Here is a 26,401-nt window from a genome sequence, read left to right on the forward strand (position 1 = left end):
TTATTCTATGTTGTCTTATTTTCTGTTCAAACCAGTGACCACACTACTACAATCTTCACTAAAGTGTTAAATATTTATGTAACATTTCCCTATAGTTGTTTGGTATGGTGATTAACAACAAAAAAAAAATCACCTAGATAGTATCTCTAAGAAACAATATGAAGAACTGACTATTCTCAGGTTAACCCATTTGCAAAAGGCTGGTGTTAACTTCGTGTGCTTCTGTTCTTCCACAGTGAAACTTAGCAAGTGAACAGCAGTCATAATGCAGCAGGATAGTTGGTCAAATATTTTTCGAGACTGGTTAGATATTAACTTGAGACTAGGTTAAAAAAAAAAACAAAAAAAACTACCCACCCCGGCCATGTCATGTGGCTTGCAGGGTCTTAGTTTCCTGACCAGGAATTGAACCTGGGCCTTGGCAGTGAAAGTGCCGAGTCCTAACCACCGGACCACCTGGGAATTCCCAAGAACCTGTTGTTTTAAGCAGGAGTGTATAGCACAAATTCTATAGGTTGATTATTCTTTCTGCTTTCTCTTATGGCTTCTTGTGTTACTTTGCTTGGTTATAGTGTATCAGTTCCTAGAAGAGGTTCAGAAGGAATTTGTAGTATCACATTGACCTGTTACCTTAGAGTTTACATTGTTTATTTTGGTCTTGGTCCTTGGGTCTGGAACTACAAGGTATTCGGCCGCCTTCTAGCACAGCAGCTGGTAATTCTAAATTTTCAAGTTGTTCAGTTTCTATGGTGAAAACCAGCCACAAGATTCGTTTAGCAATTTTTCTGTTTCTTACTACTTGAAAATATTTCATTTGATTATCAGAAACAGCATTTGATAAAGATGGGACAGTATTCCTAATTTACAGATGAAGAGACTGTAAAACTGACCAGGGCCAGTGGGTTTTTGTTTTTGTTTTTTAACACCTTACATCATAGGCTCACTCCTTTTTTCTTTTACATTTTGCTTTAAACCAAATGCTTAATTTCATGACATGTCTGCTGTTTTCTTGGGGCTAAACTGCCAGATACAGATCATTCTTGCATTGGTTCTCAAATTTTAAAGTTCATGGTCTCTCCTTGGGGACTTATTAAATGATTATTGGACTCCCCACTCCACAGTTTTTGAGTCAGTAGGGCTGGAATGAGGTCTGAGATTGCCTAACAAGTTCCCAGGTGATGCTGATCTGGGGACCACACTTTGAGAACCACAGGCCTAGACTAACCCGTAAAATACAAGGGTAAGGTACTCGAACTAGTTGGGTTTATAATGGTAATACTAAAACTACCATTGAGTGCTTAGATTGTTAGCCGTTGCTAAGCGCTCACACGTTAGATAGGTACGCAACACTACCATCATTTTGCAGATAAAGAAACTAAGACTTCTAGAGATTGTTTCTTAAACGCCACAGCTACTTAGCTCATTTCCTAAATGGTACGTCTCCATCCCAGGTCTAACTGACACCAAAGCCTGAATTCTTCACTACCCTATGCTGCCCAAGACAGTTGTAAGATTAAAATCCTTTTTCCTTCTTGTTAAGCCCACGGCCACTCGCACTCCACGATGGAGAAGGTCGGTCCAGGGTGAAACGCAGTCCCGATCACCAGGGCATTCCTCGAGTGTGCTCTAGGAACCGGAGCGGAAGGGGCGGGGCTTCGGTTGCGGAAGGGGCGGGCTTGACTGCAGGAAGTCCGGTGTTGATGATGGCTATATTGCCCAAGAGCCAGTAGCAGGGGTCCCGGCTCTTCCCTTGGCCTGGTTCCGTCCCCACACCCGACCCGGCACAGTCCGGGTGAGACTGCGGCGGCGGCGACTTCGCCCGCCGCCATGCACGACGCCTTTGAACCGGTGCCGATCCTAGAAAAGCTGCCTCTGCAGATCGACTGTCTGGCTGCCTGGGGTGAGCCGAGGGGCCAGGCGGGGTTAGCGCGGGAGCGGCAGGGACCTTTCACGAGGCGAGGGAAGTGGACGGGAGTCTGGCTGTGTGGACTCCGGTCGAACGCCGTCAGAGAGGGGCCTAGGATGAGGGAGGGCAGAGCACTGTTGACAGCGAGGGTGGTGGAGCTGTTTGCTTTTGATGGTTTGTTTGTTTTTTGCATTGAACAAGTTAACAGCTATGTCTTTTCCCCCTTAATGATCACTCATCGCTTACTTCTAATTACTGTAGCTAACTTGTTACTCTCCACTCTTAATCTAGCCAAGTGGTTGATTGCCTTATAGTCAAAATGCCCAAGTTACCTAGCTTTTCTAGGTAGAAGAGCATCATTCCAGGCTGTCATGAAACCTAACCTATAAAAACTTGCATGATCCTTTTGGGATTGGCCAGTGCAGAAAGCAGGGTCAGGTATCTCTTCTCTGCCCCAGAATACAAATGGTTTCTGAAATAAACCTTGACTCTTAACTACAAACATTATGCTCCTATCTGTGAGTGTGTGTCTGATAACCAAAGACCAAACAGAAGTAATTTCAGTCTTTCCTGTTAATGTCCAGGTCCTAGAAATCAAGGGCCATAAAAAGGTGGCTCAGAACCCTCAATCAGATCTTATATTGAGCCAGGTACCCATGATGGGCCTGGTGGAAGCTGGTGTCCTATTCATTATCTGTGGACAGTGCCACCTAGTCAGAGTTCTCCACATCCTTTTCAGTAAGGTGCTTTCACTCTAGATCTTCTTATTAATGTGTGCCCCTCACCACCACCCCAACCTTTAGCAGCCCTGGACCTCTTTTTTTTTTTAATTGAAATATAGTTGATTTACAATGTTGTGTTAATTTCTACTGTACAGCAAAATGATTTAGTTATATATATATATATATATATATATACACATTATTTTTCATATTCTTTGCCATTATGGTTTATCACAGGATATTGAATATAGTTCCCTGTTCTCTACAGTAGGACCTTGTTGTTTAGCTCTGGGCCAATTTAAAGTCACACCTCCACAGCAAGCTGTCCTAGGGTTAAGGAGAGAATCCTGCTTCCTCCAGATGTCTCAAGAAAACCGCCATTTTTCTGTCATTAAATGCTCTCAGTAAAAATTAAAAATAAATAGAAGAGAAATAAAGAAATTGAAAAAATGAAAGACCTGACACTCAGCACAAAGGGGCTCATTCTCCTGTTTCTTCAACAAGTATGTACTAAGTGCCTACATGGACCTGTCTCTCTGCTAGAGACAGGAATACAAGGCTGAATAAGAAACAATGCCTGTGCTCCTAGGACACACAGTGGCAGGCAAAGAAATATGAACAGATTACGATGCAAGATAGATGATACTAGAGACATACGCTGCCTAACATGGGAACGTGGAGGGAGGGGTATTCCACTCAGCCTCGGACATATACTTCTGAAAAGGATGGATGCAGCTACTTATCACACTGTACTTAGCTTGTCAGAATTCTTGACCCTGATACCCTGTGGGACTAGCAGTACACATATCTCAGTCTCTTTCACCAACTCTGGTTCGTGTCAGTGAAGATTGCCTGAACCTGTGCTTTCCAGAATTACAGTTTTTGAAATGGTAGATAGCTTTCACTCTGCCTGATCTCCAAGCAAACAGGAGAAACACCCATTGCCTACTAGGACGCTGTGATAGGTATTGGCTACAAGAGGCCATTTACTGCCTTGTGCCTCAAAACTACTTTATTTTCAGACTTTACCAGCAATAAATATTGCTATTTCTAGTTGTTACCCCTTCTATCTACACCATGACCTTAGGCGGAAAGTTCATCCAGGAACCTCCAGGCTTCTGGAGAGCCAGACAATATTGGAGGTGGAAGATGTCACAGAGCCACCATAATCCATCTCCTGGGATATGGAAATGAGGAAAATACTGATGATGATGATGACTTCTCCTGAAACTCTGTAGTTGTAGAATCCAGCTGCCTCTTCATCATCTTCATTTGCATATCTGGTTGCATGGCCAAAACAGTTCTTGATTTCAAAACATGCCTGTCCCCCTGTATCCCATAGCTCAGCATACGGCATTTCTGTTTGCCCATTTGGTTAAGGCCCAAATCATTGGAATTATTCTTGACTTCTCTTATTCTCTTATACACCACATCCAATCCATCAGCAAATCTTGTCTGCTCCACCTCCTGAAAAATTCCACAATCCAGTCACTTCTCTCCATCTCTACTGTTAACTACTGTTGACGAAAACACCAGTCTCTCTCATCTGAATTACTGTAGTAGTCTTCTAACTGATTACCCTGGGTTTGCCATTGTGCCATTTGCAGTATTTTAGCCACACAGAGGTAGAGTGATCCTTTGAAAACTTAATCTAATTGCATCTCTCCTCTGCTCAAAACCCTCCAGTAGCTTCACATCACAACTAGAATAACAACACCTGTCATCACAGCACCTGTCATGATCAGGCCTCTGGTTACTTCCCTGATTTTATCCCCTTTGTTCTTATCCCTTGCTCCTTTCTGATACTAGTTACACTGTCTTCCTTGTTCCATGAGCACAAAAGCATGTAACTATCTCAGGGCCTTTGCACTTGCTGTTTCCTCTGCCTGGCACTCTCTTGTCCTAGGTATTATATGGCTCATTCCTCATTTCATTTGCTGAAATGTCACATAAATCTGCAAGACCTTCCCTAACTATTCTATATAAAAGAAAATGCCACATCCACCAATGTGCTACTCTTTTACTCAGCCTTATCTTCTTTCACAGATTGCCACCTAATGCTATTTTATATGTTATTATTGTCTCTCTCATTCCATATTAGAATATAAATTTCTTCAGAGCAGTAACTTCGTTTTGTACATAGGTTTATTTGCAGTGCCTAGAACAGTTCCTGACTCATAATGGATACTTATTAAATATTTGCTTAATTAATTAATAGTAGTAATGGCTTCCATTACTGAGTACTAATCTGCATTAAGCATTTATGAAATAATAACAACTCCATTTTGCAGAAGAAGAACCTGAAAATTTAAGTAGTTTTTCCAAGGTCACGTCCAGTAAATCATGTCTGATTCTAGAGCCTGTTTCTCAAACTTTGATGTATATTCAGAGCCTATAAAAAATGTAGGGTGTGCGTGTGTATCTGTGTGTGTGTATACCCAATCCTTTTTATTTATATTTTCCAAAGAAACAATGGAAAAATAAATCAAGAATGATTAAAATGGTTACCTATAGGGCTTCCCTGGTGGCGCAGTGGTTGAGAGTCCGCCTGCCGATGCAGGGGACACAGGTTCATGCCCCGGTCCGGGAAGATCCCACATGCCGCAGAGCAGCTGGGCCCATGAGCCATGGCCGCTGAGCCTGCGCGTCCGGAGCCTGTGCTCTGCAACGGGAGAGGCCACAACAGTGAGAGGCCCGCGTACTGCAAAAAAAAAAAAAAAAAAAGGTTACCTATAGCAGAAGGAAGAGAACGGGGAAGTGGACGAGGAGGGACTTCTCATAGTTTTAGCTTTGGAACTAGGTAAATGTCTCATGTAATTAAAAAATGCAGATTTTGGGGCACCACCACAGAATCATTGCATTAGAATCTCTGGGAGCAGGGCTTAGGAATGTGCAGTTTTAGTAAGTCCAAGTGATTCTGATGCAGTTAAACAGGGGCTGATGCTTTGAGAAACACTGTTCTTTGCCGTATGACCCAAAGAAGAGAAGTGCCGACTACCCTGTTCGTCCGTGTACTCCCTGCTGTGTTCAGCAGTGGTTGTTTATCACATGAGTTTGGACTGGGTTGCAACGTTGGATGGAGCTTCACTAGGGTAATTGTGAGCTAGAGGGCTCTACCTTCCTTCCCAGGAGGAATCATGTCTAACCTGTGGCTCAGGATTAGGCCATCAGGAATTTTCTAGGGCTGACTCTTGTTTGTTTTTGCACGTGTTACCCGTTAGTGTAGTGTGTTCCACTTTCTGATGTGCAGTGTTGAGTCTCAGAAGGGACTGTCTATCCCGTGCTCTGCCTGCTCTGCAGGCTTTTCATTTTCTGTGTCTTGTGTGCACGGCTGTGTTATATGATGACATAGAGTGTGCACAGGCCAGCCTGGGTCAGGTCCTCCGGCCATCTGAGCACCCACTGACATCTGTAACAAAATCAAGCCTTTTCAGAGCTCTGTGCCATCATTACCTCTGGGTGATACACTCTTTTTCTTTTCTTTTTAATAAATTTAATTAACTTATTTATTTTTGGCTGCATTGGATCTTCATTGGTGCATATGGGCTCTCTCTAGTTGCGGTGAGCGGGGGCTACTCTTCATTGCGGTGCGTGGGCTTCTCATTGCAGTGGAGCACGGGCTCTAGGCGTGTGGGCTTCAGTAGTTGTGGCGCACGGGCTTAGTTGCTCCGTGACATGTGGGATCTTCCTGGACCAGGGATCGAACCCGTGTCCCCAGCATTGGCAGGCGGATTCTTAATCACCACGCCACCAGGGAAGTCCCCACTGTTTTTCCTTATGAGTTTGAGGATTAGGAATGAGTATGTGTGTGGTGCTTTTACTAGTTAAAAGAAAGCTGTTAACAATACTTTGCGTGTATGAGAAATGCATTTTCCTCAGCATCTCCAAAGGAATGCTTGAAAAAGGTCAAATAAAATTTCAATTTTTTTTAAATTTCAGTGAATTTGTCTGATTCAATTTCATGACCAATAGAGTAGACATTTGATAGAAACATCTATTGGTAAATAAACATTTCAATAAAAATGGAAAGCAGACTCTTAAAAGTCATACTTAGGAGTTTGGCTTCATATTTTGGTAGTACAGCTTCATGAGGATTTTTTTAAGCCCCAGTGTGACAGCATTGGAGCTATGCTGTAAGGTAACAGATAGCAGACATGGAAGTACACATAGAGTGAGGCCAGCTGAGGGGTCCCTGGAGAGACTCTGTTGGGGAGGGCTGTTGCCGGGCACCTTGTAGAGGTAAAATTGATAGGCCTTGTGGACCAGGGTGGGAGATGAAGCTGTTGAAAGAGGTAAAGAAAAATAGGACCTGGCAGGGGCTTGGGGGTCACAGTGGAGAGGATGGGGAAGATGGTGAACATTATGGTGGCCTTTTTGCTATAGATTTTTCTATATGTTATAAGTGAATTAAAAAAGATTCTACTTCATTTGTATTTGAAACATTAGTGGGTGTCCTAAAAATCAACTTTAATATTTTCAATTGCTCAATACAGTGGTATCTATAAGTAAAGTTCTAAACATAGTATCGTTTGCAAAGCAAGCATTGTGAACTGAATTCTTTTCTTTTTTTCACCATGTTCTGCTCTGGCATAAATCACCAGTGTTCCATTGGAGCTAGTGTTATTTCTGATTTCCACTTATGTCATTGAGGGCACACTGTGTCTTAACTTTCTGTGCTCTGCCTTTACTTTAAAACCCAAAAGAGGACAGAGTCACTATCTTTTTCTGGAAGACTAAGGACATCAACCTGGAGAAATGTTCCTGATGTGGCTCCTGACCTGTTTTTATAAACATAACCATTGTCTTTCAGACAACCTATGGCTGACACCTATTCTTTTGAGATGGGATGCCTTAGTAAGTGCATTGTAGCATGGGGTTAAGGATCAGACAGGCTGGAGTTGGAATCCTGCCCCTGCTACACATATCTTACTACATGTGTGGCTCTGGACAAGTTACCTAGGCCTCAACTTTCTCATCTATAAAATGGGGATTTAAGAAAAGGACATAAGTCAAAGGATAGTTGTTATAACCTATGATAAGTGCTTAGCATTTCCTGGAACACAATGCATGCTCTATAAAGTTTATTTATGTCATTATCTAATATTTTATTTTGCAAAAGATCAAGAGTTTATGAAAGGAATAAGTGACTGTTACAACCTCAAAAACCTGAGGAAGTACATGCTTAACTTCCCTTAGTGATTTAATATAAATCTGTCAGGGTAATTATTTAAGTCCTTTCAGAACCTTTTGCCTTTTAGCCTAGACCGATGTCTCCCAAAATGCTGTCCCTGAACAAACAGCATCAGCATCACCTGGGGACTTGTTAGAAATGCAGATCCCCAGTCCCACTTCCAGACCTACTGAATCAGAAACTTGAGGGCAGGGCGTAGCAATCTGTTTTAATAAATCCCCAAATAATTCTGATACACACCAAAGTTTAAGAACCACTGGCCTAGACCATATTTTTTTAAATTTTAAATAATAGCTTTATTGAAATGTAATCCATATACCATACAATTCACCCATTTAAAGTGTACAATTCAGTGGTTTTCAGTACATCCACAGAGTTGTGCAAGTATTGCCACAATTTTAGAACATTTTCATCACCCTAAAAAGAAACCCCTTTTCTTTTTCCCCAGTCCCACCAGCCCCATTTTCCTAAGCCTACGAGCCCCAGGTAACCACTAATCTTTCTGTCTCTAGATTTGCCTATCCAGGACATTTCATGTAGTAGAATCATGCAATATGTAGCCTTTTTTGTCTGGCTTCTTTTATTTAGCATAATGTTGTCAGATCCATCCTATGGTAGCATATATCAGCACTTCATTCCTTTTAATGGCTAACAGTCCATTGTATGGATATGTCACATTTTGTTTATCCATTCATCAGTTGATGGATACTTGGGTTGTTTCCACCTTTTGGCTATTGTGAATAATACTCCTGTGAACATTTATGTACAAGTTTTTGTGTAGACATATGTTTTCACTTCTGTTGTGTGTATGCCCATGGGTGGAATTGCTGGGTCATATGATAACTCTATGTTTAGTCTTTTATGGAACTATCAGACTGTTTTTCAAAGGGCTGCACCATTTTATTTTCCTGCCAACAATGTATGAGGGTTCCAGTTTCTTCACGTCTTTGGCAACACTTATTATTATCTGTTAGACCATGTTTTGAGATAATGAATTCTGTAAGTTTAATATGCTATGGCACTTCTTATTTTTCCTAAAGTAAAATCATCAAACCTTCAAAGGATGCCTTTTAGCTGTTATTTCTGAGATCAGATACCTAGTTTTATGTTTATACTACCCATTTTATGATTTTATAAACTTCCATCAAATTTTTGGTCAGTTTCATTTTGAAACAATGAAGCCAGGGACATTTTTCATTCTCTAATATGTCTCACCTAGTTCAATAAATATTTCTTCAATTAGTTGATTCTGAAACATTTCTTTCTCTTTTTTTTTTTTTTTTTTTTTTTGGGCTGCACGGCACGGCATGCGGGATCTCAGTTCCCCAACCAGGGATCGAACCTGTGCCCCCTGCAGTGGAAGTGCAGTCTTAACCACTGAACCGCCAGGGAAGTCCCTCAAACATTTCTTGAATATAAACATTCCTTAGTTTTGCAAAACACCTACTATCAAAAGCAACTCATTTTCTCAACCCTTTGATTTCTGATTATAAGCTCCAGCTAAAGAAATAGGGTCTTACTAAACCTGATGGTCCTTTTCTTTTCCAGAGGAATGGCTGCTTGTTGGAACGAAACAAGGTCATCTTCTTCTCTATAGGATTCGGAAGGATGTTGGTAAGTGGCAGCTTTTCAGAACAAAGTACGAGGTGGCTTACTGCTCATGTGAAAAAAAAAAGTATATATATATATATATATATATATATATATATATGTATACACTGTAAAATCAGTGATTCCTGGACCATTAAAAGAGTGCTTGCTTCAGCAGCACATATACTAAAACTGGACCGTTAAAAGAGTGATTGCGGGTTGGCGGTAGTGCAGTGGAAAAGTGGGGAGAAACTTGTGAGAATCTCCAGGGTTTTCTCTTTTCTTCAGACTGTATTTCCCTACCCCCATCTGGGAGGTGAGGCTAGATGTTTTTTCCCTTCTCACTTCTTGGAGACTCATACCAGAAATAAGAAATATTACAATGGGAGTAAAATTCTCATGTAAATGGTATGGTAGTAGGAAAAAAAAATTAAGAGCCATTGATGTTAAAGATCTTGTTAAACTTCTGCGGGGTGGACTAGGACAGAGGGGACCTGGGCTTGAGTCAGGTTTTACTTCTCCCCAGTCACGTGACTATGAGTAGGTCCTTTCCAATGTCAGTTTCCTCTTCCATAAAGCATCTCACAAAATTGTTGGGGTCAGATGCAAGGACTTTGAAAACTAAAACTTTAATCAAATATTTCTTTGTCAGTAAAAATGTAGAATAACTAAAAGTATTTGACGTTTATTCTGTTAGAGTGCCCTCTAACGGGGAAAAAAGTACCTTGCTCCCTTTTCCTAATTTTATTTGTGTTCTCTGTGGAAAATTGATGTGTTTGGATATTATACCCTGGAGCTACAGAGTATAGAAGTCAGCTATTAATGCCAGAGTCGGTTGAACCGTATTAAATTGTCATTATTTGGCTATATTAGAAAAAACAAAATTTCATAGCTTTCAACCTAATATATAACTTATCATAGTCAATAGCTTAATGTAAGTGTGGAAATAGAACCTTCTCTTTGGAACCTGTAGCAAGGGTAACATATTGGGAAAAAAAGAGTATCTTACTGGTGTAAAGGAGGAAAAAATTCTTTTTAACTCTACCCATCTTAGGTTGATTGTATGGGGACCTGTAAATCAGAGAAGCAACAAGACAAAGGAAAAGGACTTTGAGTTTCTACAGTGGCAAATTATGGGAAGGCAAATATATGGGGGAACTAATTAGAGATGTTTGTTATGTAGATTCCTCTGGTGCAGTCTGTGGGCTGATATGGGTCTCGAGTTGTCTCTAAATTGATTAAATATTGTCCTTGATAGAGAGGAGATGGGAGGCACCTTTGTAAATTTGTGCCTGGCTCTTTGGCAGATGGTGGAGAGCAGAGAGCTTTTCTTGTATCTGCTTCTTCTCAGTTACCTTCAACTCAAAATAATCCTTGTGCCAGAGTAGCATATTTTGGGGTGGCATATTCTGCTACCCTTCACCGGTGCAATAGGGAGGGAGGAAGGTACCTGGTCAGGTTCTGTGGTGGGGTAAGAAGAGAAACCAGAAGATCAAAACAGGGTTTACAGTAAGTCCCCTACATACGAACGAGTTCCATTCTGACAGCCCGTTCGTAAGTCCAGCAAAGTTAGCCTCGGTGTCCAACAAAGTTAGCTTAGGTAGCCAGCTAACACAATCGGAGGTCAAGCTGCAATTTCACTCACGCCTGATGTTGATGGAACACGCAGTCGCATCTTCGAAAGTTCGCAACTTGGAAGGTTCGTACGTAGGGGACTTACTGTATTTCATTTCTAAGTTTTTCAACTTTCCTTTAAATCAGGAGTCAGCCAACTTGTTCCAAAAAAAGGACTAAATGTTACCTGAAAACTGGGTTTGCCTCTTAGTGGGTGTTGAGCCAAAAGACACAACCAAGGCAGAGAGTGGGAGAAGGAGGGATTTATTACTTGCAGCAAGTAAGGAAAACACTAGGGATCTTGCCCAAAGCACTGTCTCCCCAAACAGCAAAGTTGGGGAAGTTTTTGAGCTAAGGGTCCATGCATATTCATGAATGGCCTTGGATAGTTGAGAGTCCAAGCGTTAGCTGAGTGAAGTGACTGAGGGTCTGAAAAGGTCAACATCATCATCCCTTAGGTTCCAGTTGGTCTGGTGGTTGAGCACCTTAGAGGGGGTTAAATTCTGCAAAATCTCAAGAAAGCGAGGCTAATCTTTACCACTGAAACAGAACTGGGAGTCTTTTCACCTGATTTTTTATCTTTGCTATTGTTACTTCTCTTGCTCTTTTGTTCCCTTAAGATCATTATTACTGAGATCTGTCCAAGGACAAGCATTGTGGCCAGGCTTAGCTCACAAAATGGCTTAGGCCAAAAATGGCTTCTCTTATATCAAGAAAACCATGACTGGTTCTCTTTCTCCAGGTACCCTCTACCTTATTGACTTACACAAATAGTAAATGTTTTAGGCTTTGCAGGTCACAACATCTCTGTCATGACTACTGTACTCGGCTACTGTAGCAAAAGAGCAGCCGTAGACAGCATGTAAATGAACGGGTGTGGCTGTGGACCAGTAAAGGGTGATTTACAAAAACAGGCGGAGGACTGGATTTGACCCCAGGCAGTACTTTGCTGGCCCTTGCTTTAAATTTTAGTTCTCAGAGCCAGAATATTTGTATTCTGTGACATTGACCCAGTCTGTAATTTAAAAATTAAGCCTGCCTTTGGTTTTATTCAGCTTTCAACAACTGTGTTTTGACTGCCTACTGCGGGCTCAGATGACGTGCAAAGCAGGGAGATAAAGAGAGCCTCATAGGGCTTCCCTGGTGGCGCAGTGGTTGAGAGTCCGCCTGCCGATGCTAGGGGATGCGGGTTCGTGCCCCGGTCCGGGAGGATCCCACATGCCGCGGAGCGGTTGGGCCCGTGAGCCATGGCCGCTGAGCCTGCGCGTCCGGAGCCTGCGCTACGCGGCGGTGGGAGAGGCCACAGCAGTGAGAGGCCCGCGTACCGCAAAAAAAAAAAAAAAAAAAAGAGCCTAATATTCTTATCCCAAGAGATAATCAGTTCTTTGTGCCATCAAATACTAAATACTCTGATAAAGTAACTTGTTTACTATATCATTTCTGTATTAAGGAATTGAAAACCAAACTATAAGAATAAACTTTTCAACATAGTATAGACTCAAACTGGTAATATTAATGTTAATGTGACTTGGAACCCTGGTGCCAACTGTTCTTGCCCTGTGACCAATTCACCATGTAACCTTTGACAAGTTAGTTAATCTTCCTCAGTTTCCCCACAGGTAACTTGAATAGCAATATTAACCTACCTTAGATAATTAGGAAATCAAACTGATCAGAGACTTCACTTCTCCCTATACCCCTAGAGAACAGTTCAGTTCTGGACCAGCTCTAGTCTGTTTATGGGCCAGAAGTAGACCTGGGCCTCCATGAATCAGCCATAGAACTAACTGGGTTTCTAAATTTGAGATATTCCGAACTGAAACCACTAGATAGCATTTTGGGAGGCTCCGAGGAGCTCCAGTTCTTTATGTCTCAGCGCAGAAAGAATTCATTGAGAGGCAAAGTGATAGATAAGAAGTGATTTATTAGAATAGGATACTTGTGAGGCTTATAAGCGGGTGGGCGAGAGGGTGCCATGCCCCGAGAACTTAGTGGGCTACAGTTTTATAATCAAAGGAAAAGTGGGGAGGGGGAAAAGACCACCTTCTTCCTCATTCTAGAGTAGGTGTCATGCTTCTGTCATCAGTTCCTCCTCTACGTCAGGCAAAGGAATTTTCTTATCCCTACATGGTCAAGCCAGGACTGTCATGGTGCAATGGAAATGAGCAAAAAGGTAGTAACATATGCTAAAAATGGCACATCATCTCAGGTTTCAGTATAATGTCACCTTTTCCTTATATTTTTGTTTTTAGTGCGTGCAGAGGAGCATGTTCTAGGAATCAATAACTTACTGAGCTCACTGGGAAGGATGTGTGTCTCATGCCACCATTGTTTTATTGTTTTGGAGCATGTCTCATGCTTCTGTTGCATGGTTTTGTTGCTAAGCAAGCCTGCTTGGTTTTGCAGTTAAATAAACCAGCTTTCTTAAGTGGTCATTAACTTACAGGGGTCTCCCATACTTTTTTCTTTACTTACAGTCCCCTAGTGGGATTGACTATTTAATTTCCTACTTTGTCCCTTTGCTCTGTCCCTATCAAAACCTCAGTAAGGCTACGACCAGACTAACTTTCTGAGGGAAGGGAGAGAGCGGGTAGTGAGATGTCATGGAAAGACTGGGGTTAAGGGGACCTGGACTCTGATCTGACCTGAGCCATCCCCTTCCTGTGAGTTCACAAACGTCTCTAGGCTTCAATCTACTCAGAGACTTCAGTCTACTCTTAAACAGAGGAGTTAGATTCCTTCTTACTTCTTATCTAAGATCTTAACAACTTTGTGTTTACTTCAGTGATGCCTCACCCTAGAGCAGTGGTTCTCAAAGTTTGGTCTTGTGGAGGAAAAATGTCACCTGCCATATCAGTAAACAAAGGATGTGGCCCTCAAGCCATCAGGCAGCCACTGCAGCCTCAGACTGTGCGCCCTGAGGGTATTCAGGAGGGAGAAAAACAGGATGCTGGCCCTAGATAGTTAAGGTGCATATCAAAGGAATGATTTCAGTGAGCCCAGACTCTTGCATCCTCCCATACATAGAAACTTGAGAAGTCTGATTTTCTTACATAGCAGTAATCTTTTGATGTCTGACTACCTGTTTTTTTTGTCTGAACTCCTATATATCCTGGCTCCTCTCTGGCTTAAGTCCTTAGCAAGTCTACAGAATAAAACATAATTCTCAACTTTTAGGTTGTGCGTTTTTTTCCAGTCGACAGTTTCTAGACCCCAGGAGGTTCCCCAAAATCCTTTCAGAGGAGCCACAACGTCGAAACTTGAGTTCACAGTAACACTAAAACATGATTGTTTTTTCACTGACATTTGCACAGACGGTACACAAGTAAGGCAGCTAAAACTGCTGCCCCTCATAACAAGTTCAAGACAGTGGTTGGCAGTCTTGTTGGCACCACACTGTCCAAGCAGTTGTATTTTTGCCCAGCATGTGCTCACAGTGCTTTTTTTTTTTCTTTAAGCCAGTTTCACTCAAGAATATTCTTTGTGGGGCAGTAAAAAGTATTAATTTTATTCTATCTTGACCTTTGAGAACACCTCTTTTCAATAATCTGTAATACAATGGGAAGTACACATGAAGCACTTCAGCTGTGTGCAAGGTACAAAGCCCAGTGGCTGTCTCAGGGGAAAAGTACTTATGTGATGGTTGGAGCAACGAGCTGAACTGACCACTTATTTCATGGAGCATCATTTTTGCTTGAGAGAATGACTAACAGATAGACCGGTTTTTCAGACCATTTGGGTGTTTGTAGATGTTTTCTCACAAAGGAACAAAGAGAGTCTGTCACTTCAAAGAAGACAACTGGCAGTGTTTGTTACTAATGATAAAGATAGAGCTTTCAAGAGAAAATTAGAATTGTGGAAAAATTGTATCCATCCCCATGAGCTTGACAGCTTCTCCATACTTATGATTTTCCTGATGAGATGAGGGGTGATAATGAGCATGATTGTTTTTCAGCCCTATAACAAAATGTGTCAACATTTGGAAAATCTGTGTAACTATGTGAACCAGTATTTTCCAGTGCATGAAATTTCTAAACCAAGCACGAATCAAAGAGCCATCTGAAGTGTAAGATAGACCAATGGACTTTTACAGAAAAGTTCATTAATAGGTTTCAGATTCCACATTGCAAGAAACTCCATTTGTCAAATTTTTGTATAGCATCAAAGAAGATCCACAATTATCTGAAAAAGCTGTTAAAATATTCCTCTCTTTTCCAACTAAATGTCCACACGAGGACAGATGTTTGTCATATACCACAACCAAACAACATATCAAAACAGATTAAATGCAGAAGCAGATGTGAGAGTCAGCGGTCTTCTATTAAGCCAGACATTAAAGAGATTTATAAAAGTGTAAAACAATGTTTTTCTTTTAAATTTGGAAAAATAGTTATTATTCATAAAAATGTTATTTACACTGATATGTAATGAGCTTATTACTGTTATGTTTAAGTCAGTTAATACATGTTTTGGAACTTCCCTGGTGGTGCAGTGGTTAAGAATCCGCCTGCCAATGCAGGAGACACGGGTTCGAGCCCTAGTCTGGGAAGATCCCACATGCCGCGGAGCAACTAAGCCCGTGTGCCACAACTACTGAGCCTGTGCTCTAGAGCCCACAAGCCACAACTACTTAGCCCATGTGCCACAACTACTGAAGCCTGAGAGCCTAGAGCCCGTGCTTCACAACAAGAGAAGTCACCGCAGTGAGAAGCCTGCTCACCTCAACGAAGAGTAGCCCCCGCCCGCCACAACTAGAGAAAAGCCCTCAAGCAGCAAAGAAGACCCATAAAAGCCAAAAATAAATAAATTTATTAAAAAAAAAATTTTTTTTAAATACACATTTTTTAAATTCCTCAGTTTTAATTTGTAATGGTAAGCATTGATAGCTATAATCCATGTAAAAGTTCTGGTCCTCAGTAAGTTTTAAGATGAAGGGGTCCTGAGGCCAAAAAGTGTGAGAATCTCTGCCCTAGATAATTCTGCTCATAAAGAGAATTGTTAGAGGTAATAAAGTCCTTTTCAAATACAGAACTCTTTATCAAGCAGTAACGGCTGACTTTTTTTTTTTCTTGTGCAATGTAATGGCATAATACAGGGCAGGTTTCTGAATCTCCCAGAACTTCAGGGCCCTGTCTTCATCTCCTCTTCTGTGGGACATGTGGAGGAAGTAAGACCAGCTTTGGTGGTGTGGGCCCTGGTGGCTGCCTCAAAGAGTCTCCATCGATTTGAGCGATCGGCCGTGTACATAGTCTCTCCCCAAGCTGGGAGGCAGGCGGCAGGGTGCAGGTTCAGCACACAGGCTTTACGTAAAGTCAGCCCTGAGTTTGCCTCTGGGCTTTCTCTCACTGGCTGCTACCTAACTGCTTGACCTGTCAGGTTCCTCAGATATGAAATTGGAATAATAATACGTACTTCTGGAGGTGGTTGTGAAGTTACAGAGAACACATAGAAATTTTAAAATCCAGAGCCTGGCACTTAGCTATTGCTTAGTTAATGATAGCAGCTGTTATTATTGTGATAATTATTCTCTTTTTGACTCTGGTGACTTTTGACCCTAAATGTTTTGGTCATCCCAGCAAGGCTGGCTTCATGTGTTTTTTATGGTCTATAACTTTCTTCCCCTTTTTAGCAAGTGTCAGCAGAGGTAGCATCACCTGAGAGTGGCAGTAAGTGTAGATGCATTAAATTGCTTTAGCTCTGGGGATGGTGTTGTTCGCTCTGTCCTGTCATACGGGACACAGGGTAACTGCTGGGATTTAGTCTGTCTCAGTCTAAGGATGCTTTGGGCTGGGATTCATTGCTGGGGCTCCTATATTTGACTGTTACTTTTTACACTCTTTTGGTGACATACTTTGCCAAGGTGCTATTATGTAGGATAAAATCCTCATAAGTACCTTGCAGCTTCAGTAAAATGTGGTGTGGTCCTTTCTGCTAATGCCAAGTGAAGGTGCATGAAACCCTCTGTTCTAAAATTGCAGTTGAAAGCAACTTACTGTACTCAATAAAGACAACTGGCTATTTTAGATCTCCAACTTCTAGTCTTTAAGGAATTTTTTATAATTCATGTAGGAGAGCAGTATGGACCAGCATTTTTTGTCATAGTTATTTTTATATGTATCCCTGTGTTTGGAAACGTGAATGTTTGTTTCTTTCCCATAGGTTGCAACAGGTTTGAAGTGACATTAGAGAAATCCAATAAGAACTTCTCCAAAAAGATTCAGCAGGTAGGCCGTGATGGTGGTAGCTACAAGAATATTTGACTTCTATGAGACCCCGTCAAAGCTAGGACTTTGGTAAAATTATTTATTCATCTTTGGATCCTCTGCTCTTTGTCCTCCCATTTATGCCGGGATCTCTGTCCATCCATCAAGTACCTGAGATCCTCTTTCACGAGCAGAAATTGTGATTGCACATAAGTCAGATCCTTGTCATTGATACGGGCATTTTAGTCCCTTTTTAGTATTGCAGTTAAAATGAACATTTGTTAAACCTTGTCAGAAGTGTTTGAGTCTAATGATTTACTATTTTCCAGATCCATGTGGTTTCCCAGTTTAAGATTCTGGTCAGCTTGTTAGGTAAGAAAAGGGGTTGCATTTGTATTTCATGTGTCAAGAAACAAAAGCTATGACCTGATTAACCCTTTCATGGTTAATTTGATAGTTGTTACTTAGCAATGAAACGGACACATTCCTAACCAGATGCATCAGGGTACACAGGTAATAAAGGCACCAGCATCCCCATATCTTGAGCTCTGTTCTCCAAGAAGTATCACTTCATTCATTCAATATTTATTGAGTCCTACTCTAGGCATTGGGGATACCAAGTTGAATGAGACATGGTTTCTATCTTTGAAACTTAGGTTCTGGTTTTGAAGACCAAAATGACAGAAAGTACTCATGTTACAGTGTGATAAGTTACAATGAAAATTTATAAAAAGTGTTGTGGGATCTTAGTAATGGGAGAGACAGCATTGTCCAGTGGATGACTAGGGTTTCAACAGGAAGAGAGGGGTAGGCAGAGTGTTATAGGCAGAGGGAACAGCTTAAGCAAAGGCCCTGAAATCTGGCCAGACTTAGGGTATATGGTGGAGACTGGTAAGAGACAGGTGAGAGATCAGGGCCAGACTATTCCAGGCTTTGTTTGAAAAGCCATAGTTTCATGGAAGGCGGCCAGTGAGGCCTTTTCATGACAAGCAGAAGAACTAGAAACTTGCCTCATGCTCTGTACTGTTCAGCCCAGGGCCCAAATGGTAGAATCATTTTAAACTTAGTTTCTAGTCAAGAGAGAAACATTTAAATTAACTAAAACTAGCTAAGAGGCCCAAGTGAAATTATTGCGCTGGCTTTGCTAGAAAAGAAATCCTTGCCATGGGTTTGTACAAAATCCACAGGGGGTTTCCTTTCTCTTACTGGAGCCTCCTAATGTGAGTAGCTTTGAAAGGAATTTCTTGTATAAATATTGCATCACAAGTTTCCAGACTTGAAAAAGACAGAGTGTAAGAGTGTTCTTTGGAAGTGAAAGAGCTCTTTAATTCAAGCCAGCCCAAATTTAAAGGAACAAAATATACAAGTTTAGAAGACTAAGTGACTTCCTAAATGTTTCCGTACTGGTCATGGACCAGAATAAGTCATTGTTAGTGAAGCTGAAGGTACATTTTCAACCAGTATTTGCCATTTGGTTCTTCTGGTTGTTACACAGTTATTGTGTGTGTGTGTGTGTGTGTGTGTGTGTGTGTGTCTTGAAGGTGGCTATACTAGAGAATTGTGAGAATTTATACGGGTGTCTTACCTCCTTCCAAACAGAAAATAATATTTATGTCCATGACCTATTGACATTTCAACAAATCACTACAGTTTCCAAGGCAAAGGGAGCATCACTGTTCACATGTGACCTCCAGGTAAGTGTGGGCGAGATGAAATTTGGCTTTGTGCTTTAATAAATGCAGCCTTTCCTACATCATTCCTACCATTAGATGGGAAGAATAACATTGATATCCAAACTCAGCAGAGACTCCAAAGAGAATATTTGATTTTGGATTGTATTAGAGGAATTTCCCCCTTAAAATGTTGAAACATTTGCATTCCCTGTGTGTGCACTACCGGACAGCTGTATTTCAGGAGGCAGCTAACCGAGGACGAAAATGCTTGCCATGGACAAACCATTAGTGGGAAATCATGACTGTAACAGTACATGAACATAGCTCTAGGGCATTAAAGTGACTCTTGTTCTGAACGTATCGTTGTGGTCTTTGTCCTTAGGGAGTTTTCGTTATTCGGAAAAGACATTTCTCCTGATTTTTGCCAATTCGTCATCCTTACCTTCTTCAAAATCTGCGTCACCCCTCTACTCAGCTTTGATCACTTTTTAGCACTTACGGTCTATATTGACGCTGCATCGTTTGTTGTATGCTTAGGCATTTCCGTCCCCTACTCCTTTAAAGGATTGAAAGTGGGCCTGCTGTCACTGACACAGGCTGATCCCTGCCCCTGCAGGTATTGACAGCCATGAGCAAGAAGCATTTAAGAAAAAAAGGAGGAAGCAGTTATATAGGTTTTCCTCTCTAAATATAAAGGCCCATGACATTTGCTGGGACCGGGGCCTCTGACTGGCAGCCCTTGGGGAGGAAGTGCTTCTCAGCCTGTTGTTTCTGAGCGCATCTTAGATAGAATGGTGTGCTTTGGTTTGGCTCATATGGCAGCATGACCTTGTATGACAAGGGATGTTCAGATTAGTAGCCTTTTCAAGGTAGAAAAGTCTCTAATATAGTTGTCAGTTCTGGAGTCATCGTGTGCACATCCTCATTCGCTCTGGGTGTCTCTTCCCAGCACACAGAGACTGGGGAGGAGGTGTTGCGGATGTGTGTGGCTGTGAAAAAGAAGCTGCAGCTCTATTTCTGGAAAGACAGGGAATTTCATGAATTGCAGGTACAGTCCACTGTTTCCTGGTCCATGGGTTGGGTGAGAGCTGCTGCTAAGTTGACCCACAGCTTGAAAGACTTGCTTTTCAGTTCCTGTGAAGCTCAGGAGCCCAGTCTTGATGTTCTCCCCAGATGAATGCTCTGCTAGGAGTACCTATGAGTTACTTGTGCCCACTTGTCAAAGTCTCCTGGCCTTCAGAGGCAGGAGTAGGACAATTCTACATCTCTACAGATTCATTTATATCAAAGGGGGCTTTCACCTTTTCCGAATGCACCTTGTCCAGTTCATGGGTGACTTGTATTTTTATTATGGGTGGTTTCCTGGCCTCATGCTAAGAGAATTGTATTCAGATGAGGGTGAGAGTAATTTTGCAGAATGGGGGTGGAATAACAGGAAGGTCATGGTTGTTTTCCTTTAACATCTTTCCAAGTGAACTCTTGCTGTCTTTCTCCAGGGAGACTTTAGTGTACCAGATGTGCCCAAGTCCATGGCATGGTGTGAAAATGCTATCTGTGTGGGTTTCAAGAGAGACTACTACCTAATAAGGGTAAGATTTACTATTTTGCAAGTATCGTCAGTTTACCTTGGGGAAGGTGATTATGAGTCTACCTGGGAGAGATGATTATGTGCTTCTGAACTGTAGGTCAAGAGACTGCCTTAAGTAGAGTTTTTGGCATAACAGGGTTTGTGTTTTTATGTTTGGTTATCTTTCATGCGCTAAACATCTTTCACAAATAAGATGTCTGTGTATCTTAAGCCAGGCAGAGTCAACTCTCAGTTCTCTACATAATGAATTATCCATATCCTGTATCTAGTTATTGGGCTAGATAATTAGGGCTGCATGCCTCTGTCCAGTAGCATTATTATGGACTGCTATCTTGAGGCTTCAGTGCTGAGGAATTATATACCAATTTTAGTATTAACTTAAGTATTTTTAAGACTTTGAGTTTCCTGCCCCCCAAAATCTTTTAGTATATTTGTTGTAAAAATTATTTTCACTGTTTTTTTTTAAATTTCAAAAGCCGTATGTGTTTATTATAGAAAATAAGAAAATATAGATAAGGAAAAGAAAAGAAGTGCAAGTCATTCGTAATTCTCCCACTCAGAAATAATCACTGTTAACATTTTGGTAATGGGCATCTGCCCTATTTACAAAAATCTCATGTTATACACATTGTTTTATAACCTGCTTTTTCTCTTAAGTGGTAAATATCCACGACATTGGTTTTTTTCCCCTCCAGTATGCAGGCTGTATGTAAAAAAGGTTGGTTTACCATTCATTTTATAGAATAACAGAAATTCCTTAGCTTCATACCCCTCTCATAATCCAGACTTGACAATCCTGGAGGTCTTTCTCCCCACCTCCCACTTCCCTACTCCCTGCTGTGTTAGCTCTTCATTGTTTATCTGGTTAATATATATGTTCCCTGTTTATATTCTTGGACTAGCCTAATTTTATCAGGATCCGAATTGCAAGCTTCTAGGCGAGTTACTGCTGTGTAACTGACTGCATAGCCACTAGGCAGACAGGTGCCTGAGAGGAGTCTGTGAGGGGCGGGGGACAGAGCCAAAAGTTGGAAGAGGGCTCTCATTCCTCTGACTACCTTAGGTGTTGCCGTCAGCTTCTTGAGGGTGGAGTGTTTTGAGGGTGAGGAATCTTGCTTTAGGACCAGGTTATTCAAAACGTATTCATTTATTTGCAGACAGTAAAATTTGTTCTTTTGGATGTGCAGTTCTGAGTTTTGACAGATGCCTAGAGTTGTATAACCACCACCACAATCAAGAGTCAGAACAGGGGACTCCCCTGGCGGTCCAGTGGTTAGGATTCTATGCCTCCACTGCAGCGGGCACAGGTTCAATCCCTGGTCAGGGAACTAAGATGCTGCATGCCGTGTGGCCAAAAAAAAAAAAAGAAAAAGATTCGGAAGAGTTCCATCATCCCAAGAAATTCCCTCATGCTGCCCCTTTGAAGTCAGCCCTCCTTCCACACACCAACCTCTAGTTAACCAATGATCTGTTCTTCATCTCTTATAGTTTTGCCTTTTCCAGAATGTCATATAAATGGGACCATACAGTATGTAGCCTTTTGAGCCTGGCTTCTTTCACTTAGCGTAAATGCATTTGACATCCAACTGTGTTGTGTGTGTGTCAATATATTCTTTTTTATGACTGAATAGTATTCCATTGTATGGATGTACTACAGTTTGGTTATCCATTCATCAGTTGAAGGACAAAGTTGTTTACAATTTTTATGCATTATAAACAAAGCTGCTATAAACTTTTGCACACAGATTTTTGTGTAAACACAGGTTTTCATTTCTCCTGAGGAAATGCCTAGGAATGGGATTGTTGGGTCCCATGGTAAGTGTATATTTAACTTTATAAGAAGCCAACAAACAAAATGGCTATACCATTTTGTGTTCTCACCAGCATCATATGAGAGTTCCAATTGCTTTGCATCCTCGCCAGCAATTGACATTGTTAGTTGCCAGGCTAGATGCTTGTCTCCACGTTAGAGAAAAAGAGAACTGGTTCAACGTTGTGATGACAAAATTTGTCATAACAGACTCTATAATATTTCTTTATGCCAAATAAGGAATATTATTGGCTTCTGTAGGTTTGGGGTTTTAACTTGATTTTTCTGGGCCATGTGTGTTCATGCCTCTGGCTGGAGAATGATGGGTGACTCACTTTGTGTCTTCCTATAGGTAGATGGAAAGGGGTCCAACAAAGAGCTATTTCCAACAGGAAAACAGCTGGAGCCCTTAGTTGCACCTCTGGCAGATGGAAAGGTGGCTGTGGGTCAGGATGATCTCACCGTGGTGCTCAATGAGGAGGGGATCTGCACACAGAAGTGTGCCCTGAACTGGACAGACATCCCTGTGGCCATGGGTGAGACCACCATAGCTTCTCTTTCCCACGTTGGGCCACCCTCGAAGAATGGAGCCCCATTCATAGCTTTAGCAGACAGTGGTTTCCAGTGTCATTCACTCTCAGTTCCCCTTCTTGTAAGTAGAAAAGAGTTTTAGGGTTATTAAAAATGGGATATTCTGGGGACTTCCCTGGCGGTCCAGTGGTTAAGACTCTGCACTTCCACTGCAGGGGGCACAGGTTTGATCCCTGGTCAGGGAACTAAAATCCCGCATGCTGCGTGGTGTGGCCCCCCCCCCCCCGCCAAAAAAAAAAAACCAAAAGGGATATTCTGGCTTTTGTAGGAAGTTGGGTTTTGCCCCAGAGGGGGAAGAATGTAAACAGAATTGTACATTTTAGGAAGTGATTATCTACTACTACTATTTTTACCTCTTAGTTCCTTTTCTTTTACCTTCTTTTTAATGGTTTGTGTCTCTGCCAAAAAGACTACATTTGGAAATTAGTGGAAATTTTTTACTTCGTCCTATAATCCGTATAACTCAGCATCAAAAGGTTTTTGATGTGGTGGTTATTGCTGCTCTTGTTTTTGTAGCTTAGAGGCACAGAGTGTGTTCAGGTGTGTCTGTCCTACACATCAGGTGTTTCTGCTCCTACACCTGCCTCAGGCTTCCAGCTCTCTGCGATGGTATTGCCTGGAAGCATATCACCACGTTGGCAGCAATCATTTTTAGTCCGAAGAGTAAGCATTTTAGTTACTGCTGTGGAGAGGCATACAGACATGCTGTCTTTAAGGGCTCTAGCTCGGGAAACAAGGATTACATCTTGCATAAAGAGATGAAACAAGACCCTGCTTAAGGCATTAAATCGGATGAGTTGAGACTTGCTAGTTGAGAAAGGGGAAGTTCATTGTTCAATTAATCAGTAAGAAGTTCCATTAAGATTGCACTAGACCAGGCAAGGAGTTCAGGTTCTAGCTTAAAGAAAAATTTCTTTCATTTTAGGCAGAAAGAATAGTTTGAAAAATGAGCAGAAATGCAGAAGACATGCTGATTTGTGAGAGGGCATTCCAGAGACTGACCTGACTGAAACAGGTGGTGTGGATTATGGAGGAATGAGGATGGGGCCAGTTGTTAGAGGCCCACTCGAAGGTCTGAGAGGCCATTAGATTCCTAAACGGTAGAATTGATAAAAGCATCATGTTCTTGGGTGGTTATTCAGGTGGTGATTAGAGATGAATAGACCAGAAGGAAGATAAATCAAAAGGACAGTATTTTATAGGGCTCAAGATTATGTATATTCACAAGTTTGCCATGGGTGGGGGTGGTTAAGAGCTTCACAAGAAGCTTCGTGATGTTCTAGGGACCCTTGTTTTCCTTTAGAAGAAGAGGCTTGGTAGACTAGGTGAAGCTGTGTGTAATATGCTGGAAGTAGGTTTCTGGTTCCCCAGCGTGGGGACCCTGTTTTAAGACCTTTGTTAGTTCCCAGGCCCTTTGGCAGTGTTTCGCAAAAACATTTTTGTGCCTTAACACATGGAGGGAGGGGACATTCTTCCTGGGTAGGGTGGAAGAACACCATCTGACAGGAAGAAGACTAAACTTCTTATAGACTTCCATTATATTTCTGCTCTCCTCTTCACTACTGCCCCCAGGCTCCAGTCATTCTGAAAGGACTCCCCATCCCTGTGCCTTCATCTGTGCTGTTGCCTCTTCCTTTCTTGTCTGCCCAGCAGCGTGCTGCTCATATGACAAGGCCCCCGTTCAGTGGCACTTCCTCTCAGAAGTCTGCTCTGACCCACAGGCAGAATTAGTCACTTCCCCCTTGGTGCTTCCACTGCCCTTTCAGGTTTCTCCGTCATGCTAGCTGCACTGTCCCACTGGATGCAGTGAGTTGTCTGTCTCCTCTGCTCGTGCAGGAGCTCTGTGGGCTCTGGGCTTATGTCTTGGTCCACTTTGAGAGTGCCTGAAACATCATAGCCTCTTACTAAATGCTTGCTGATTGATGAATTACTGTCATTGTCCGCCATTCATTACATGCTTGCTGGACACCAGCCAGTCTGCCAAGTTTGAAGACACAGAGAGATCCAGACCATCTCTGTTGTCAAAGACTTGGGGAGACTGAACAAATGATAAGACATGACAACCAAAAGGGTTTCTAGTATAGATTACTTCTTTTATTGAATTAGACCTTATTAAAGTGGACCAGATTTTAAAAGGACAGAGAAACTTTACATAGTTATCTTTCTTAAAATGAGGTCAGCATAAAAAAAGAATTCAATACAAAAAAAACATGCTATTGAATTTTATTTTTTGGAAAGATGAAAAATATCAACATAATAACAACAATAGCATTCAAACTGATGAAGGTATTACTAAGGCCTTAGTTTTTCCTCATTTCTGAGTTCCCTTCTAGCTTTGAAATTTTATTGTACTATTCATTTAGAGTATAAATTGTGAATATAATATGAAAAACTTTTTATCTGAAAATAAATAATGAGGAAAATAAATTTATAGCAAGTTAGTCACACTAAGAAACTATTCTTATAAATATATTCTTTGAGGTTACATTTTTATATGATAATTATGCCATCTAGTGGTTCATTTTTTACTAATTAAAAAAATTCTATTTTTAATTGTAGTTAAAAAAACACATAGCATAAAATCTATCACCTTAACCATTTTTTGTTTTTTTTTTACATCTTTATTGGAGTATAATTGCTTTACAATGTTGTGTTAGTTTCTGCTGTATAACAAAGTGAATCAGCTATATGTATACATATATGCCCATATCCCCTCCCTCTTGCGTCTCCCTCCCACCCTCCCTATCCCACACCTCTAGGTGGTCACAAAGCACAGAGCTGATCTCCCTGTGCTATGCGGCTGCTTCCCACTAGCTATCTGTTTTACATTTGGTAGTGTATATATGTCAGTGCAACTCTCTTACTTTGTCCCAGCTTACCCTTCCCCCTCCCCGTGTCCTCAAGTCCATTCTCTATGTCTGCATCTTTATTCCTGTCCTTCCCCTAGGTTCATCAGAGCCATTTTCTTTTTAAGATCCCGTATATATGTGTTAGCATACGGTATTTGTTTTTCTCTTTCTGACTTACTTCACTCTGTATGACAGACTCTAGGTCCATCCACCTCACTACAAATAACTCAATTTCATTTCCTTTCATGGCTGAGTAATAATAATATTGTGTATATGTGCCACATCTTCTTTATCCATTCGTCTGTCGATGGACACTTACGTTGCTTCCATATCCTGGCTATTGTAAATAGTGCTGCAGTGAACATTGTAGTATATGTCTCTTTTTGAGTTATGGTTTTCTTAGGGTATATGCCCAGTAGTGGGATTGCTGGGTGATATGGTAATTCTATTTTTAGTTTTTTTAAGGAACCTCCATACTGTTCTCCATAGTGGCTGTATTAATTTACATTCCCACCAACAGTGCAAGAGGGTTCCCTTTTCTCCACACCCTCTCCAGCATTTATTTTTTGTAGACTTTTTGATGATGGCCATTCTGACCAGTGTGAGGTGATACCTCTTTGTGGTTTTGATTTGCATTTCTCTAATGATTAGTGATGTTGAGCAT

General features: G+C 41.4%; 1 protein-coding gene across 3 annotated transcripts in view; it reads left to right on the forward strand.

Moving 5' to 3' along the window:
* The first annotated feature begins 1,684 nt into the window (after positions 1-1,684).
* The window catches only part of VPS39 (VPS39 subunit of HOPS complex), a 46,489-nt gene continuing 21,772 nt past the window's right edge, over positions 1,685-26,401 (forward strand). Inside the window, exons 1-8 of one of the 3 annotated variants that reach the window (XM_022587379.2) lie at positions 1,685-1,900; positions 9,368-9,433; positions 17,183-17,247; positions 17,556-17,598; positions 18,826-18,920; positions 19,849-19,947; positions 20,396-20,488; positions 22,650-22,833. In XM_022587379.2, coding sequence (XP_022443087.1) covers positions 1,828-1,900; positions 9,368-9,433; positions 17,183-17,247; positions 17,556-17,598; positions 18,826-18,920; positions 19,849-19,947; positions 20,396-20,488; positions 22,650-22,833 — 718 coding nt within the window. In that variant the 5' untranslated portion in view covers positions 1,685-1,827. Of the gene's footprint in view, positions 1,901-9,367; positions 9,434-9,652; positions 11,109-17,182; positions 17,248-17,555; positions 17,599-18,825; positions 18,921-19,848; positions 19,948-20,395; positions 20,489-22,649; positions 22,834-26,401 lie in introns of those variants that run through there. The other 2 variants (XM_022587380.2, XM_089904850.1) reach the window with 2 other exon arrangements.

The sequence above is a fragment of the Delphinapterus leucas genome, chromosome 2 (assembly GCF_059928025.1).
Source record: "Delphinapterus leucas isolate spDelLeu-1000000601 "Yukka" chromosome 2, BTC_Dleu_Yukka2, whole genome shotgun sequence".
Lineage (NCBI taxonomy): Eukaryota > Metazoa > Chordata > Mammalia > Artiodactyla > Monodontidae > Delphinapterus > Delphinapterus leucas.